Source organism: Triplophysa dalaica, chromosome 9 (genome assembly GCF_015846415.1).
Source record: "Triplophysa dalaica isolate WHDGS20190420 chromosome 9, ASM1584641v1, whole genome shotgun sequence".
Taxonomy (NCBI): Eukaryota; Metazoa; Chordata; class Actinopteri; order Cypriniformes; family Nemacheilidae; genus Triplophysa; species Triplophysa dalaica.
Window position 1 is genome coordinate 5649145 of NC_079550.1, and position 16182 is coordinate 5665326.

The window sequence follows — 16182 nt, forward strand, 5'->3', positions numbered from 1 at the left end:
TGCAGTTTAAATCCATTTAATGACAATCCACAGTGCTATATATCCAAAAGACGTGATGGTACCAAGGATCAAGGCAAATAACACAATTAATAACTCACGCTAGATGATGACAAATTTATATACATTGAAACTAACAATATGACAAGACCTGCCTGGAGGAACAAACTAACACTAAAAACTACAACGGACTACACAACATGGTACAGAAAAGGAAGTAATGTAAAAATTCACAAACACAGCGGAAACAAGGACTGGGATCGTGACAAGAAGGATGTCTAAAATACCAAAAAATACTTTAAGTGTTGTTACTGGAATAAATTCAAACACTTATAAATCAGAGAATTTGTTCAACTTACTAAGATACATCAGCTGGTGTTGGTCTGACGAGGGGCTTTGTGGTCATTTCTTGTCCACTCAATGTCTTATTGCGTGCAAAACATATTAAAAACAAATCGGAGAAAATAAATGCCAAAACTTCTCCAATGATTGATATGAAAGATTAGACCAACATTTTACATTTTTAAAACAGTTTTGAAAAATAAAAGAAACTGAAACTGTAAGTCAGTAACCAAGCAGATCTCATTCCCCATTTACTGCCATACTAGGAAAATAAATACTATGGAAGTCAATAGAGGGTGAGATCGATTTGGTTACTGACATTCTTCCAAATATCGTCCTTTGTGTTTATCAGAACAGAGACATTTTTCAAGTGTGGAACAATCTGAAGGTGAGTAAATAATGTCAGAATTTTCATTTTTGGGTAAACTATCCCTTTAATACTAATGCTGTCTGGTTGGTTATATGTAACGTAAATATATTTTTTTTTAAATTGCCCTAGGTCTCCCCCATTTTCTCTTAGTCCAGGTGGGAGACTGCACCTGTGAAAGCAGACAGTGTTTAGCTCTTCCATGTACCAGCGGCAAATGTCTTCCAGTGGGTCTGTCCTCAACGGACTGCTTTCAACTAGGTCCTCATTCCAAGATTCAGGCTAGGGTTCAGTACTCTCTTCAATGCAATGCAAGATCTCCTTGTCATGCGGCGAGGAGATATGTGCACTGTTGTGCCAGTAAACCTGAAGAAAAACAAAAGACAAATGACAAATTCTCTTTCCAGAATCTAATCTGCTCCAAACTAACCTCACAGGTTGACAGTTATAAAGACAGTTAACCCTTTACTTTATATATTTTTTTATGGAGTGTGGATTGTATTATATTTTGTAAAGCTCACCTTGTATCCGTTGTCTTCTTTTCTGTTATGAGAAGCAGTGATCATGATTCCAGCAGCAGCGCCAAACTTCATCACGGCGTATGGCTAGACAACAACATGTGAAAGGACAGTTCACACTTTATTTAACTTTCTGTACTGTATACATTTTATACATTTCCATACAGTTTAATTACAAATTACTTATCACACACCAAGCGATATCATCATCTATATTACATCGGTACTAAGACGTATTGGCTATTGTCACGACAAAAACAATACAAATTGAGTTCTTGACCACAATTTTCTTGCGTAATACTGCCATTCCACTGAATCGATCCAACAAGACAGTAATTATATGATATTTATATATATGAGATTTTTACTTTAACTTCCATTTTATGCGTAGCATGCAAATGTGGTCACGTGGAGTCTCTCATATTCTTTTGCAGCTATGTAAACAAACAGAGTTTATGGAAATGGGCTTGAGGATGCCAGACTTTCAGTACTGAAAGGAGTAGATTGCCTTTAAAATGAAAATTCTGTCATCATTTACTCACCCTCTAGTCATTTCAAACCTGTATGAATTTCTTTTTTCTCAGAACACAAAAGAAGGAATTTCGAAGAAGGTTGTTAACAGCCCACCATTCACATGCATTGGTTACAATAGAAGTGAGTAGGGGAATGTGCGCTTCTGCTACCAACATTTTAAAAAATATTTTTTTTTGTTCTGTAGAAGACAGAAAGTCATAAAGGTTTGCAATGACAAGAGGGCGTGTAAATAATGACTGCATTTTGAACTGCTCCTTGAAGTACCAGATGATGTTACAACTCAATAATGTCTCATTGTTAAACATATCCATCAATAACACCGTCTTACCACAAATGGGGTAGGCACATAATTAGAGAACAGATAGACGGGGACATCTTTACAAAGCATAACTGCTGCGGACAACCTTGCAAGTCTGCAGATAAAGCAAAGGGAAAGTTCAATGAAGAATGAATTATTATTTTAGATTTCTGAGTACTTCATTTACAGCCTTATACCACTGCAACAACACAAACACATTAGAAAACATTTTATTCTTTTATAAGCATTAGAAATAATATTTGGACATGCTCGTTGTCACAGCAGCAATGTTATACCAAAACACAGCATGTTATAAAAAGCTAGGTGGTGAAACATTTCTACAATGTCCATTCAACTCCATTGTTCCTCCAAATCTAGAAATGTTCTCAGTTCATAAAGAATGCAAACAGTGAACGGCCTCAGCGTGTGCACTATTGTCCCGTGCAGGAAGCCAGAATGTTTCTCTTATTTTTGTTGACCCTAGAATTTTACAAGAAAATTGGGATTTTCACTACTGTACTAAATCCTGCCAGCAGTACAGCAGATCTGAATTATGTTCTTCAAACAATGCAAAGGCACTGAGAAAATACACAACACAAATGTGTGAGCTGCTTCAGTATTTTATCAGACCTACTGCATGTACAGTATAATTTAAAACACAATATATTCTCGCAACACTTGAGATTGCAGAACTTGTATGTGCAAAGCAATAGATATTATTATTATATTATATTCAGATATTTTCTTATGAGATATAATATTAGTCTCAATGATAATGTTCAGGTTAAAACATATTGGTTGACATTTCTAATAGGAGCTATGATGGTAATGTTCAGAAAATCTTACCGTTCACTAGTGCATCCACTGCTTGCTTGGGCACGAGTGTCATATCCGACCACCAGACCTCTTGCATTCAGGTCAGGAAAATATTTGACTAAGTATTTGTACACCCCCTACAAGGATAATGAGGGACAGGTAGTATAAGAACCATAAAAAGAAAAACAGGACTGACCACCGAAGAGAAAACAGCTTATAATGTTTAGTTTAAAACAGAATGGTTAAAGTCCCAGTGAAATATTTTTCTTGAAATATTGCAGCGTTTACTGTAAATAGTTGATCAATGTGGGTCATTCTCATTCTATGTGCCCTCATAATCTTTCATTTAAATCTGAAAATGCATTTCCGTCCAGCAGTGACTATCCATGATCTTAGATGACGTATGTTCTCAACTCAACTCAACTTTATTTATATAGCGCTTTTTACAATTTTCATTGTTACAAAGCAGCTGTACATGAGACACATTTAATACAAGTATGAATTCTAAAGCAGCCCCCCCGGCCAGGCAGATAGTGCAAAACAATATGCAAACGGTGGTGAGGAACCCAAAACTCCCATCGAGAAAAAAAACCTCAGGGGAACCCAGGCCCAACCAGGGGATTCCAGTTCCCCTCTGGCAAAAGCTATGTTAAGCGTATGTTAAGACGACTTCGGGGGAGTAACTATTAACTCCTCCCCTTTACCTGTAAGACTGCTGCCACTTTCATTTAAAATGCAACGGCTGTTTTTATACATCCAATCAAATCGCAGAGAAGGACAAAAGCCACGCCCACTATTTTTCCACATTCAAATTTCCATTTCACTTGGAAATGCTTAAAAATACCGAAGTAAAAACAATCGCAACTATTGGTTCTCAGGGACTTTAAATAACTGAAATGGAAGAGTGAGAAAATATGACCCGATTTGAATAATGGAAACTCAAGCATATTTATATCCTCAGCTTGCTCGATGTATTGTTATTTGTGGTTGGTGTGAAGGTTTATTCTCACTGAGAATTTGATACAATTTGTCTAGAAACAAGCAAAGGTTATTTTTACCAACATAAAGAAAGAATGCTTACCAAACAATACGATAAAAACTTTTGGTTAATTCTAGGTGGGTTCTGGAATGAAAATGTTTGGGAATTGCTGAACTAGTGCACTCATTTAATCCCATAATGCAACAGTCAACACATAGCCACTTCCCATCCACTGTGTGGTTGGCACCAAATGAGCATCTGTCTAGGTGGATGTTGGCGTACTTTTGGCACACTCTGTGTCCGAATTCACTGATTTGTATTTGCTTCTTCAAGTGGACTGTATGAGTGAAGCAATCCAGAGAATAGTAAAGGAGGGTATAAGGGGAAATTTCAGACAAGGCCTTCTTTGGATGGATTTCAAAGGACATGCAGGATTCTGGGACATTGTTTTCTATTGATCATATCAAAAGCCGATAGGTTGTGCATGTCCTGACAGAGAGGGCCTCGCCAGACCCTCTTCCCAATATCTGCATTAGCACGCCTGGATCTGTGATGAGTCAGTGTTTGAGTTAGGCATTAAATCATCGATTTTCCTCAGTAGTCAGAATGGAAAATGAATAATTCCCTTTTTCCATTGCTGAAAGCTCCTCTCTTTGGCCTTTGAATTATTTCTAGCATTTAAGATAGATGAGCCTCCCAAATATGTGAATACACATTCAGCACTGCACCACAGGTAAAGCACAACTTTCCATCTATTTTTGTTGCATGATTTAACAGCTAGTCGTTCTGTACTGTACTACTATATAAAACAGTCCTGCAGTGCAGGCTGGGCTTGACATTTGCAGTGGGAGGTCAGCCAGATATTCAGTATGCAAAGCTGTAAACAGTAGGCGGCAAAATCTTCAATAGATTTTACCGAACATGGTCCCATGACTCGAATCAAACCGCACATGTACAGGTGACATGGTCGAACACATCTCAGAGGGCTTTTAACACTGTAATGGATATGATGTCTGGATTGTTTCAAATGCTTCAAAGCACGATGACAGAAAGGGACATATACTAAATTTGAATGACTCGAGATGGCACAACAGTGCAATTTAATATTGCATTTTTAAGAGGTTTTCTTTTTATACTTTGCCCATATGCTCACGCCCATAAAAGCATGAGCAATATTTCTAAGCTGATTAAAAAACTGATGAGCACTAGCCAGGTGATGACAAACATCAATGAGCAATGCAATACAACACAATGGAATTGTACTGACAGCTTATGTAAATCAGCAGACAGCCGCAGTGTCTGGCAACCTCAACCGCCCCAGTTACATTCTCACCTTATCCCAGGTAATCCACTGACGGACGGCTTTGTCGAGGATCACATCCCCTGTGCTGCTGAGACACTCCGTGTTTGCGTTGAGGTCTCCGTTAGACCCCATGACAGCAGTGACTCCAGACCAGCGTCCTAACACTGGAACTTTTTAATGATCCAGATGCTTCTGACCGGCGCCAGCGAACGTCGTTGCGCGCGGATTGATCGGAAATTAACGATTAACTGAGTGACGTAACGGATCGTGTCAGTCAACTCGGTCACAGACAAACGTGGGTCAGCGCGACAGCGTCAACCCATCGCACCGTCGCATGCGTGTCGAAGAGCAACTGCTGCGCGTGTCGTCAATAAACCAGATCGCTGTTCGCCATTGGTTCGTTTGAAAGGCTCGATTTTCCGCCGATTGCAGAATCATAAAGTTGTGCTGGTCTGATATCGGCTTTGCTTCCGTTTAAATGTAACCACACACTTTCTCACCAAGAGCATTGGGTGAAGTTAGCACGGGGGTGTATTTGGCCTAGTTGGGTTGGCGGTGATCGATTATAAATGCACGTTATGATATAAAACAATAATGCAAAAAGAATTTCTGATAAATCAAATAATTTCGCAGCAGCTTCACTTAGAAACTGTTGTAACTATCCGAATTGTTATGTAGCGAATACTGCTGGGAACTCAGGGAGGGGTGGAGTTTAAAGATGATGCATGTTGGGAAATGTCGTTCTTGTCTTGTTTTTGTATGGTTTGGAGGGACAAAGTTAGCGTTTACAAATAAGTATACTATAAGATAACATGATTAATTATACTTTCCTGTAGCTCAGTGGTAAGAGCATCGCGGGGATGTGGATTTGATGCCAGGGGATTGCACATACCCATGTATAATACAATGTAAGTCACTTTGGATAAAAGCCTCTGCCAAATCATAATGTAGTACTCTGTAGTATTAACTGTACCATATTGTTTTTAGCTCATGACAAAACGTTAAATTCTCTCATTTTAAGTCAGTGTGTTTGCGTGATTTATAGTATTTACATGTAATTTATAATTGTCACATATTTAGTCACAGCAAATGCCATATGGATAAGCAACAAAACTTTTTATTCTGTCACAATTAAATTCATAAATAAAGAATCACCGTCTTTTGTTATCTGCTGGTAATATGGTAGAGATTGGGCATATTTTTCATTGTCATTACACATTTAAAACTAAGCTGTTATTCTTTTGCATTAATTTGCTATAAACTTTGAACGCATAATTATAAATCACAAATGCATTATTTCATATATTAACCAAGACATCATATTTTGCAGTTACATTTGCTATATTTATTAATTAAAAGGATTTAAAATATGATTTATTTCTCCCTGATGCTAAATTGATTCTGATTCGTGTTGTATCAGACAGCAGTATTAGAGTCTGCTACTGATCAGATCTTGAGCTTGCATCAGGCGTTCCAGACGTTGCTTCAGATCAACCCTCTTGCATCCTCTCTCTGATTCTTCACTCAGCAGTTTGACCAAATCTGCCTCGATTCTCAGTTCCATCGTTTGATGGCGCAAAATCTTTGCTGCGGCCTTCAGCATGAAGAGAGTTACCAGCATGGGCACATAGTCTGTGAGGCGTTGATAGACTATCTGTAAGAAGGTACAACATGAATCACTGTAATCATCATTGTTCAAATATACTTGAGTCAACTTTTGGGATTTTGCAGATTGCTGTATTGGTGTGACCCTCTAAAGAACATCTACTCTCTCTCTCTAAGAAACCTATGTTTAAACTTGAGGATGGTAGTTATTCTTTGGATATATTTGATGTTTTACAGGTGTACTGAATGAATGATTAATTAATTGATAATCATTATAATCAAGTTCTTATTATTAGCTATATTTCAACTCACCTTATAATAGAGAACCAGTTTGTCTGGAGATAGATTTCTGGCATCCAGTAAGGCGCAGCCTTTGGAATTAAAAATTCTCTCTTCACTGCATTCATAGAGGTTCCCATCACTGGTGTCTAACCCAACCTCTGAAGGGACATCAGAGTCATTGAGTTTCTGTTGTAAAACTTTGTCCTGGGTAAAGACCAGTTGCTCCATATAAATGAACTCTTTGATTCTTTTCTCCACTTTGGTCTCTTGTTTTGACTGAATGTCATTAATCATGTTCTAAGAAACAAATAGAGTGATTAAATATACAAATAGTTGTACAATCGTTATAAAATAGTAGTAGTAGTAATAATGGTAATAGCTTTACTTACAGAGACAATGTATTTCAGTTGAGGGTATTGTTCAAAAGATAAATCACAAATCACCTTGAACTCATTCTGAACGATCTCTGAAAAAGAAACATTTAATTTGACTTTGTAAGATCATGAAAATGACCCACTGATGAACTCATCCTTGTCTGTTTAAACACTTTACCATTTAAAATGTTTTTTATTTGGTGCCAGGTTCAGACCACATCACATTATTCACATCACCGGCAAAAAGACTACAGTAAAGTACATGATGTGTTTTTTTTGTCTAAAAGGCCTACATGCTGTAATTTCATCAGATGAACACTGTACCTCTTACTTCCTTCAGTATGCCCATAGCTGGTTCTTGAAGATCTGCCACATGCTCTTTGACAACACGCTCATATTCACTGAAATCTGAGAAAGTTAACAACTCTCTCCCACGATGCATCTCATTGTACTTCTCTATCATTTCCTTCACTTTCTCTGTGACTAAAGTAAAAAAAAATAAGTCTGTTTAAGAAATCATGCTAAGGTGTGTTGATTTTTTGTAAGAAAAATGACACAAATGTTAGAAGTGATCATTACTCACATGTTTCTTGCGTTTTTCTCAGATGGATGTCCCAATTCATGAACACAGGACGTAGAGAAGCGTAAATGTTTCCCTGTTTTGAATGTCCTGTTCTACTCAGTTCATGTACTAGATCACAGAACGCCATTGTTATCTATGTAAGAAAAAACAATATAGTTATATTGTACTAAAGTATTATTTAAGATTCAGATTTATTGTTGATCTCTTACAGAACTGAGAAAGGGTCCCATCATCTCCTCTTCCATAGGAGGACCTTGCTTGTAGTTTTTAAGCTCTCTTTGCACATTGAGCAGTCTGGTCTGAATCTGCTCAGTCAAGTACGGCAGCGATTTCTGTGTGCAGGAGAAATATAGATTAGATATAATATATAGACCAATTTCCAAAAGTATTCTATGAAAACACTGGAAGAAAGTGCTAGACCCGCTTTCTCCTAACATTCACAAAACTCTTTGAAGTGAGAAAGTTGTAAAAGTGCCAAAAGTGTTAAAAGTGCAAGAGTGAATAGGAGAAAGATGAATAACCCAAGACACCAATAATGAGAATTTATTCAGTTGATTCAAACTGATGTGCAGTTTTATTAAAACAAAACTTGCAAATGTTTACTTTAATTTCCTTTTTATTCTAATCTTTTGCCTATCAAAGTTTTTTTCCCCTTTTTGACTCTTTCACCATGCTCTCTTTACAGTTTTACTTTATTGTCTTGTTCTCCTGATTTGTGTGTATAAAAACCCTATGTTTCTTCAATGCCGGTGATCTGATCATTCCCTCAGTTGCCACATGGGGGCTCCCTTGACTAAATTATGAACATGTTCTCTGGCACACATTTTTCCCAATTTCCTAATATTCAGTACATACACTGATGAACCAAAACATTATGACAAGTCACAAGTGATGCTAACATCATTAACAATCTCCTTACAAAGTCATATATTACGGTTTGGATAGACTAGATACTAAGTAAACAAGAATAAACTGAGAAATGGGCAGGAACAAAGTCATCACAATGTTTTCACTTTAACATATAGACCTGTTTTTCATACTGTAATGTTCTTTGAAACTTGTGTATCTCTATGATTCCTATTTTCATGGCTTTATGCTTGTTTTGGTTCTGGTTGTTGGCTCTTTATGTTTTGCCATACATGCCCGTTTGCTAAAAGTATAAGATGTGTTATAATACCCTTTTGAAACTTATTATGTGTTATTGTTTATTGCCTGCCTTGATATGATCCACCAGTTCTTTTGTCAGCTTGTCTGTAAGGCATTGAGTAGATGCCTTACCCTCATTCAGCAGGAAGCTGTGATGAAAAATAAAATAAACATACAGAATAATTTTATTTATGTACTTTCGAATATTTTCTATTATGCAGATATATAGGCTTACTATTGTACTGTATACCATTTTTACGCACAAGTGAAAAGTACATATATACAGCTGCGGAAAAAATAACATACCTGAAATAACGGTGATTCCTAAAGAATGTTATTTCATTTTGCATGGCTTTATCGAGGGAGATTTTCTCATTGATGTCACTCTGACCACGACATCTCACAATGATGTAACCCTTGCTGAGAGGAATGACTTTGCCCTGCACAACGTTTAAGACATCAGCCTCAGCTCCTCTGTCAATGAGATCTGGCTTTGTGAGAATTGCTTACCCATGGAGGAAAATTGATAAAAGGTTAGGATTAGCAGGAATCATAAAGTTACATTTAAATGTTAAAATACCATCAATACAAACCAAAACAACAACTTTATTATAATATAACTCTTGCAGGTTTTACCTTTAGCATTAAACAAAACCATAGTCTCTCTCACTCAGTATGTGCTCATTTTTAGGAATCACCTTTATTTCGGGTGTGTATTATTTCCGCAGCTGTATACATATGAAGAGTAAAGTTCCAAAACGAGATAACTGTGTTTTTTTTCTGTTATCATGTTTTTATTGTGTTTTATTGTGTAAGATAGCTGTATTTTTTGTCATTGTGGCTTAAAACTGAACAAACAAACTGCAGTTTGATTGATATTAATTGGAATGTAAATAAATAATAAACATGATTTTTGGAAAATAAAAAAACTGAGTAACTCATTTTTGAACCAAACTCTTCATAGCCTATGTACTTTTCTTTTGTATGTAAAAATGTTATAGTGTATAGTATAGTACAGTAGTTAGCTTACATAACTGATAATAAATTCCTCATTTGTTCATTCGTTTTTTGTTACGTGCTATTACTTATTAAAGTAGCTTAAAATGCTATGTTAAAGTTGGCATACCGAGGGTTCTGTGTCCTTCTGGGTCTACTTCTTGTGCCATCCTTAGTGCTTCTGTTGTTGCTATGTCAATATTACAGGGTACAACAACTAAATTGATGGTTGCACTCTTGGAGATGAATGACAATATTAAGGATTTAATCTAAAAGAAAATAAGATAAAATGTTCGAATGGTCAGCAACGGGAGAATTTAAAATGAGCAGACAAGCACTGATGACATGAAATACTTTCATGTGAATTTTACAGAAATAAATGTCAGATTTGTCCCTGCGCAGAAGACAATACATTTATGCTAAACTAAAAAAACTATGAAATAGAAAAAAGAGAACAATTTTACACCAGATAATCTCCCTTATATACATTGACAACTAATAAATGTTTAAGATAGTACATCACACAATCTTAAAAAATGTACACAATTTAATACACTCACCTGTTCCCCAATATCAACAGGTTGACCATGCACAGGTACACGGGTTATACCAGGTAGATCAATCAGCGTGAGGTCACACACTTCAGGAGAGAAAATCTCCAAAGTGATGAGCTCATGGCAGATCCCTACCGAATTCCCAGCAAGCTTGTTTTGAGCTGTTTAACATATACAAACCATTACTAATATAACAAAAAGAAATTATTAAATAATTTTGTATAAACATACTTTTTGTCTGTCATACCTTCTCTTACAAGGTAATCCACCTTTAACGGGTCATTAAAAGTCTCACTGTGGTCGCCATAAGAAATAGTCGCTGACCATGGCCCTTTTTTGAGTTTCCGTAATTTCAGCTCAAGAGGACAGCGAGTGACGATGCCTGAAAATAAATACATAATCACATCATCCAATAAAAGCATAATTTTCAACGCGTTTCCTCTCACTGGTATCAAAGCAAGAATTAGCTATAGAGTCTTACCGCTTCCTCGAGGCAGAGCTATTCCAGAGAGCGCTTCTAAAACCGAACTCTTTCCTGAACTCTGATCTCCCACCACAGCAATGGATGGAAGGCCAATGTCTTCATCAATGCCAATCAACCTCAGAGAGTCAATCAACTCAATAAGAGGTCGAACAGACTCGATGAAAGGATTGTGGAATGTTCCGTGACTTTCTGGTTCTGAAAAATTGCTTTTTATAAAAAGGACAAAAAGAAAGAAAAAGCTTAACAACATTATTTCATGTCACTGAATCCCTTGAATTATGAATAAAGGATGGACAAACAACTTTAACGTTGAAATGTTATGTTAATAAGCCCCATTTTGTCATGCAAGGGATAATGTACAGGCAGCCGGATGTAATTACAGAAATAAGCCCTCACAGTGTGACCAGAACCCGACGCGAAGCGGAGGCCTTGGCTTATTACACGGCCACTTGCCTCATGAGAGAAAACTGGTCATGAAATGTGAATTTGAACTTCTAAAAGCTGTTCCTTTCCAGTTTAAAGGTAAGACACGACGTTTCACAAACAGACAATTTGGTTTAATCATTTGTAAATATAATGTAAAATATGTGATTACAAGACGTATTTATAGTTAATTTGTAAAAAAAACATGTCAAAATTATTTGCCCATAAGCCTTTGCACTTAAAAAAAATCTAAGATTCTGAACTCTGATTTAATGCATTTGTAATGATCCCGGTCTTGTCTAGGTGTACTTAACAACGTTAAGTGATTGTTAGACATTGAGGTTTAGACTCTTTTTTTTATATCATTGATGTAGAAACTTTTTTTGTGAAGTCACCCTTCATGCAATTAATGTTTTCTTTAGTAAATACACTGTTCAAAATATTGTATTTTTTTCTAAAATAGTAAAAATGCATGTTAAAATTAAGTATTTATGTATTTTTGTTGAGTCGGAAACACCAATTTAATCAATGACTGACATAAAATCTGAAATTAACTTTTATCTTTGTATTAAAATCCTGCATGATAAAATATGATGAAACACCAACTTTAGCAAACCTGAATAAATGATATTGAGCAAATTATTAATAAGTTTTTCTTGTTGATTTTAAACAACTTGAAATGAGCTCATGGTAAAGAAGGTTGATCAAATGAGTTTATTAATGTAAATCTAAAAAAGATATCAAATGAAACTGATTTTTAAAGTTTCCCTTTTTAAAATGCTTTCTTTTCCTTGTTACAATGATAACCGAACATGCAGCTATTTATGTTCAAAGATAAAGTACACTTTACAAACACTGTACAATTTTATTTTGAAATATTTTGAAAAAATTACTATTTTACTATTTGAAAGTATGGTAAAGGTTAATTGTATTGATTTTGAAATACAAAAAAGCAAGGAAAAAACAAATTTCCCCTGTAAGTAGTATTAAGTACACCTAGTAGCCTTAGAAGTATTGAAGTTTCAAACAAATCTTTTTTTACTGTACCTTTCTTCATCTTGGGATGCGTGGTCTGAAAGTTTGTTGTGACCGTCCATAGTTTTCTGGAATTTAGTCAATTAATTCTGAGATGATATTGCACTGAATTCTCCTTTTAAAAGTAATTGGTTAATGTTGTAAAACCCTACACAAAATACAAAGACAATAATAAAGAATACAACATCTTCAGTACAGTAGTAATCAAAAAGTTGTGTTCTAACCTTAAACTTAACCTAGGAAATGACTTTCAGGATCACAGGTATTTATATTGTTGTACTTCTATGTTTTCTTTTCATTTTTATGCCATCCCTTTTTTCCTTTAAAAAAATATTGTAACCAATGAAAGTATTAAAATGAGCTTGTGACTTAACCTCGTAACTCTATTGGATGTTGGTAACACCTCATAGCTCTCACCCGCCTCTATAAGCTATACACATATTGGAAATTCTGCCATAGTCTGTGCTCGAATGCAAGTGTAAATGAAGAAGTGTGTAACTTTTTTTCTCAACGAACACGAAAAGCATATATGTATATGAGGAAGAGAAAATTGCAACTTGGTCTAGCAGATGTCATCATAGCCAAAATACCATGCAGATAGAATAAAAAAATACACGAGACATGTAGTAGAAGCAGAATTGAGTTTTTATAATAAAGAGGATATACTGACCACAGAGTTCCAAGAACCACACTTTTACCTGGTAGCAAAGACAAAGAAGAAGTGGTCCATTGATAAAACCACTTTAAAGAGTACATTTAATAATATGTCTTGTTCTGCTGGTCAAAAACCATTTTCACCTCCGAGTCGTTCCAAATCCGAATAAATGTATTTTTTCTGATAAACATAGAGAAAGATATTTGGAAGAATGCATGCAACGAAATGGTTCTAAAACTCCATTAAATCCCACAGTCAGGGCCAGAGTAAGAACACATTTTGGACTGGGGAGCAAACCCAAAAGGCCCCCTTCATTTCATACGCTCCAGTGTCTATTATATTGAATTTTCTAATTATTTTACATAATTTTCTACTTTTTTATTTAATTTTATATTTATGCATTATATTTTATGTTCTAATCATATAATATATTTTTTTATTATTGTAATTAAATGTTACATTTAATACTTATATTTAATTTCAATTTATATAAGCACAAGTTTGCATACTTAGTTTCCAAGCTATTTAACAAAAACATTAACATTAACTCGTTCCAAAATGAACAAAAACATTTGCAATCATACTTCTTTAATGAGTATTTTGCAATAAAATATGGTCTTGAGGTTAAACAGTCTTCTTTTGAACATTAGCTGAGGAGAAAACCCTAATGATATCGCTGATATACATTCTTCTCACCATGGCATTCCAGGGACATAAATGGCTCAGTCATTCTGATGACCGAAAACGAGACTAAATAAAATATAACTTTGAGAAGGCGCTCTCCTCTCCCACGCATTTGTTACCGATCAGATGTGATGTCTGATGTAAGAGCTGGTGTCAGGGCAAATATTTTATTGTGCATAGTACCATTACTTTCGTTTTCATCTAAAGGGGCAAAGTAAACATTTATAAAGCCCTTGCTTTCTAACTGGTTGGTTACAAGAAAAATAAATAATTGCGGTTGTTAACTCACCTTCAACAAGTAAAGCACATTGACTTTGTAGGACGGTGCGTGGTGCAAAATATTGCCACTGCTACCGGGAATTTTTCTCAGGCACGGATGTTTTATCCGAAGGTTATCATAAGTTAGTTAGTTCGCTTTTGAATTTTACCTGTAAGATTTGAACTTTATTTATACTTTTGGCTCACCACTATCAGTTTTCCGAACACCAGCGAGCCAAGCAGAATATTCATATTCTCAACATGTGAAAGCGAAGCATAATTATGGAAGCAAATAAGAGACATAATGTTTTGAAATTTAACAGCCTATGAATACTTGATTTTGAATTATTTTACTTTGGAAACCATGTATCTGAATTTATTTGTTTCGAATTTACCTCTATGAAATTTAAATATGAAAATTCTTGATTTCCAATTTAAAAACCTGAATTTAATGCTCACAAATTCAGATACAAAAAAAATCAATTTACAGAATTTCAGATAAAATACATTCAGATTGATCAAATTTGATTGCTCTTATTCAGATCTCAAATTTGAAGTTACTTCTTTTCAATGAAAACATATGTCTAATTCGACTGCTCAAATTCAGATCGATAATATTCACATGGTAACATCCGGGCTACCCAGGATATGAAAAACAGTTGAGCCCAGAGCCCGTCTGCAATTGAACCAAACCATTGAACCAAACCAATGAACCGAACCGACGTCGAAAAATAATAATAATAATAGTGTTCCAAAAATAATTAGCAACAACATACTTTTAGAGTCTGATTGTACATAAACAGCAACATAAACTTTTCTTTGAAAAGTATTAACTTGAAATTTGAGATCTGAATAAGAGCAATCAAATTTGATCAATCTGAATGTATTTTATCTGAAATTCTGTAAAAAAAAAAAAAATTATCTGAATTTGGGAGCATTAAATTCAGGTTTTTAAATTGGAAATCAAGAATTTTCATATTTAAATTTCATAGAGGTAAATTCGAAACAAATAAATTCAGATGCATGGTTTCCAAAGTAAAATAATTCAAAATCAAGTATTCATAGGCTGTTAAATTTCAAAACATTATGTCTCTTATTTGCTTCCATAATAATGCAAAAATGCGCTTCCCGAAGTGATGGCGCAAACTGTAAAGCGATTTTGATTGGACAGGGAATTATATCAGCCAGGAACATCTTCCAATAGTTTCTTGTTATTTTATAATCAACCACTTATATGACTTGACAATCAATGATGTAAGGACAGCTCCTAATTCCTCCGTGTCTACTCCAATCAAGGGCCCCCTTCTTCCGCGGACCCTGGGGCTACAGCCCACCTAGCCCTTATGTTAATCCGGCCCTGCCCATACTATACATATTTTTTTTGTTCATTTGAACACAAAAGATATTTCGAAGAATGTAGGACAGCAAGCAGTTCTGGGGCACTTTTTGAGTACCATTGGTATTATTCGTATGATTTTAGTCAATGGGGTCCAAGAACTATTTGATTACACGCATTCTTCCAAATATATTTTTCTGTGTTCATCAGAACAAAGAAATGTATACAGGTTTGGAACAACTAGGGAGTAATTCATGACAGAATTGTCATTTTTGGTTTAACCATCCCTTTAAAGTCTAGTGTCTAGCCATATGAAAAACTCCAATATCAACTTTAACAACATCGCATTTGATATTTAGTTTCGGGTAGTTTCAAATATAAAAGGTTTCCAACTGACAGTGAAATATACGCTATTCAAATGACCTCGGTTTTAAATATATTATATTACACCAATTAAATTATTGTTTTAGGAACTGTTAGGAATATTGTTTTATTTCTGCTTTTTATTAAACAGGCCTATAATTAACCAAAATACTTTTGGCTAAACCATGCAATTGACTTACATTTCCAAGAGCTTTGATAGCAATTTATGTTTGCAAGTTTCCCTATTACA

At 35.2% G+C, this 16182-nt stretch overlaps 2 protein-coding genes across 2 annotated transcripts; both read right to left on the reverse strand.

Moving 5' to 3' along the window:
• On the reverse strand, positions 1–5868 carry LOC130428740 (glucose 1,6-bisphosphate synthase-like). The gene is made up of 5 exons (XM_056756950.1): positions 5185–5868; positions 2903–3009; positions 2087–2171; positions 1228–1311; positions 1–1072 (listed from the first exon to the last, which is right to left on the reverse strand). Exons 1-5 carry the CDS (start codon positions 5284–5286, stop codon positions 989–991), a joined length of 462 nt encoding a protein of 153 aa, XP_056612928.1. The 5' UTR covers positions 5287–5868; the 3' UTR covers positions 1–988.
• Positions 5869–6249: 381 nt separating this feature from the next.
• On the reverse strand, positions 6250–12877 carry LOC130428739 (interferon-induced GTP-binding protein Mx-like). Its single transcript, XM_056756949.1, has 14 exons — positions 12861–12877; positions 12649–12784; positions 11176–11384; positions 10942–11076; positions 10701–10855; positions 10271–10409; positions 9451–9649; positions 9215–9293; positions 8208–8330; positions 7999–8131; positions 7740–7898; positions 7431–7507; positions 7072–7338; positions 6250–6808 (listed from the first exon to the last, which is right to left on the reverse strand). The coding sequence occupies exons 2-14, from the start codon at positions 12696–12698 to the stop codon at positions 6584–6586; spliced, it is 1950 nt and encodes a 649-aa protein (XP_056612927.1). The 5' UTR covers positions 12699–12784; positions 12861–12877; the 3' UTR covers positions 6250–6583.
• Positions 12878–16182: the final 3305 nt, after the last annotated feature.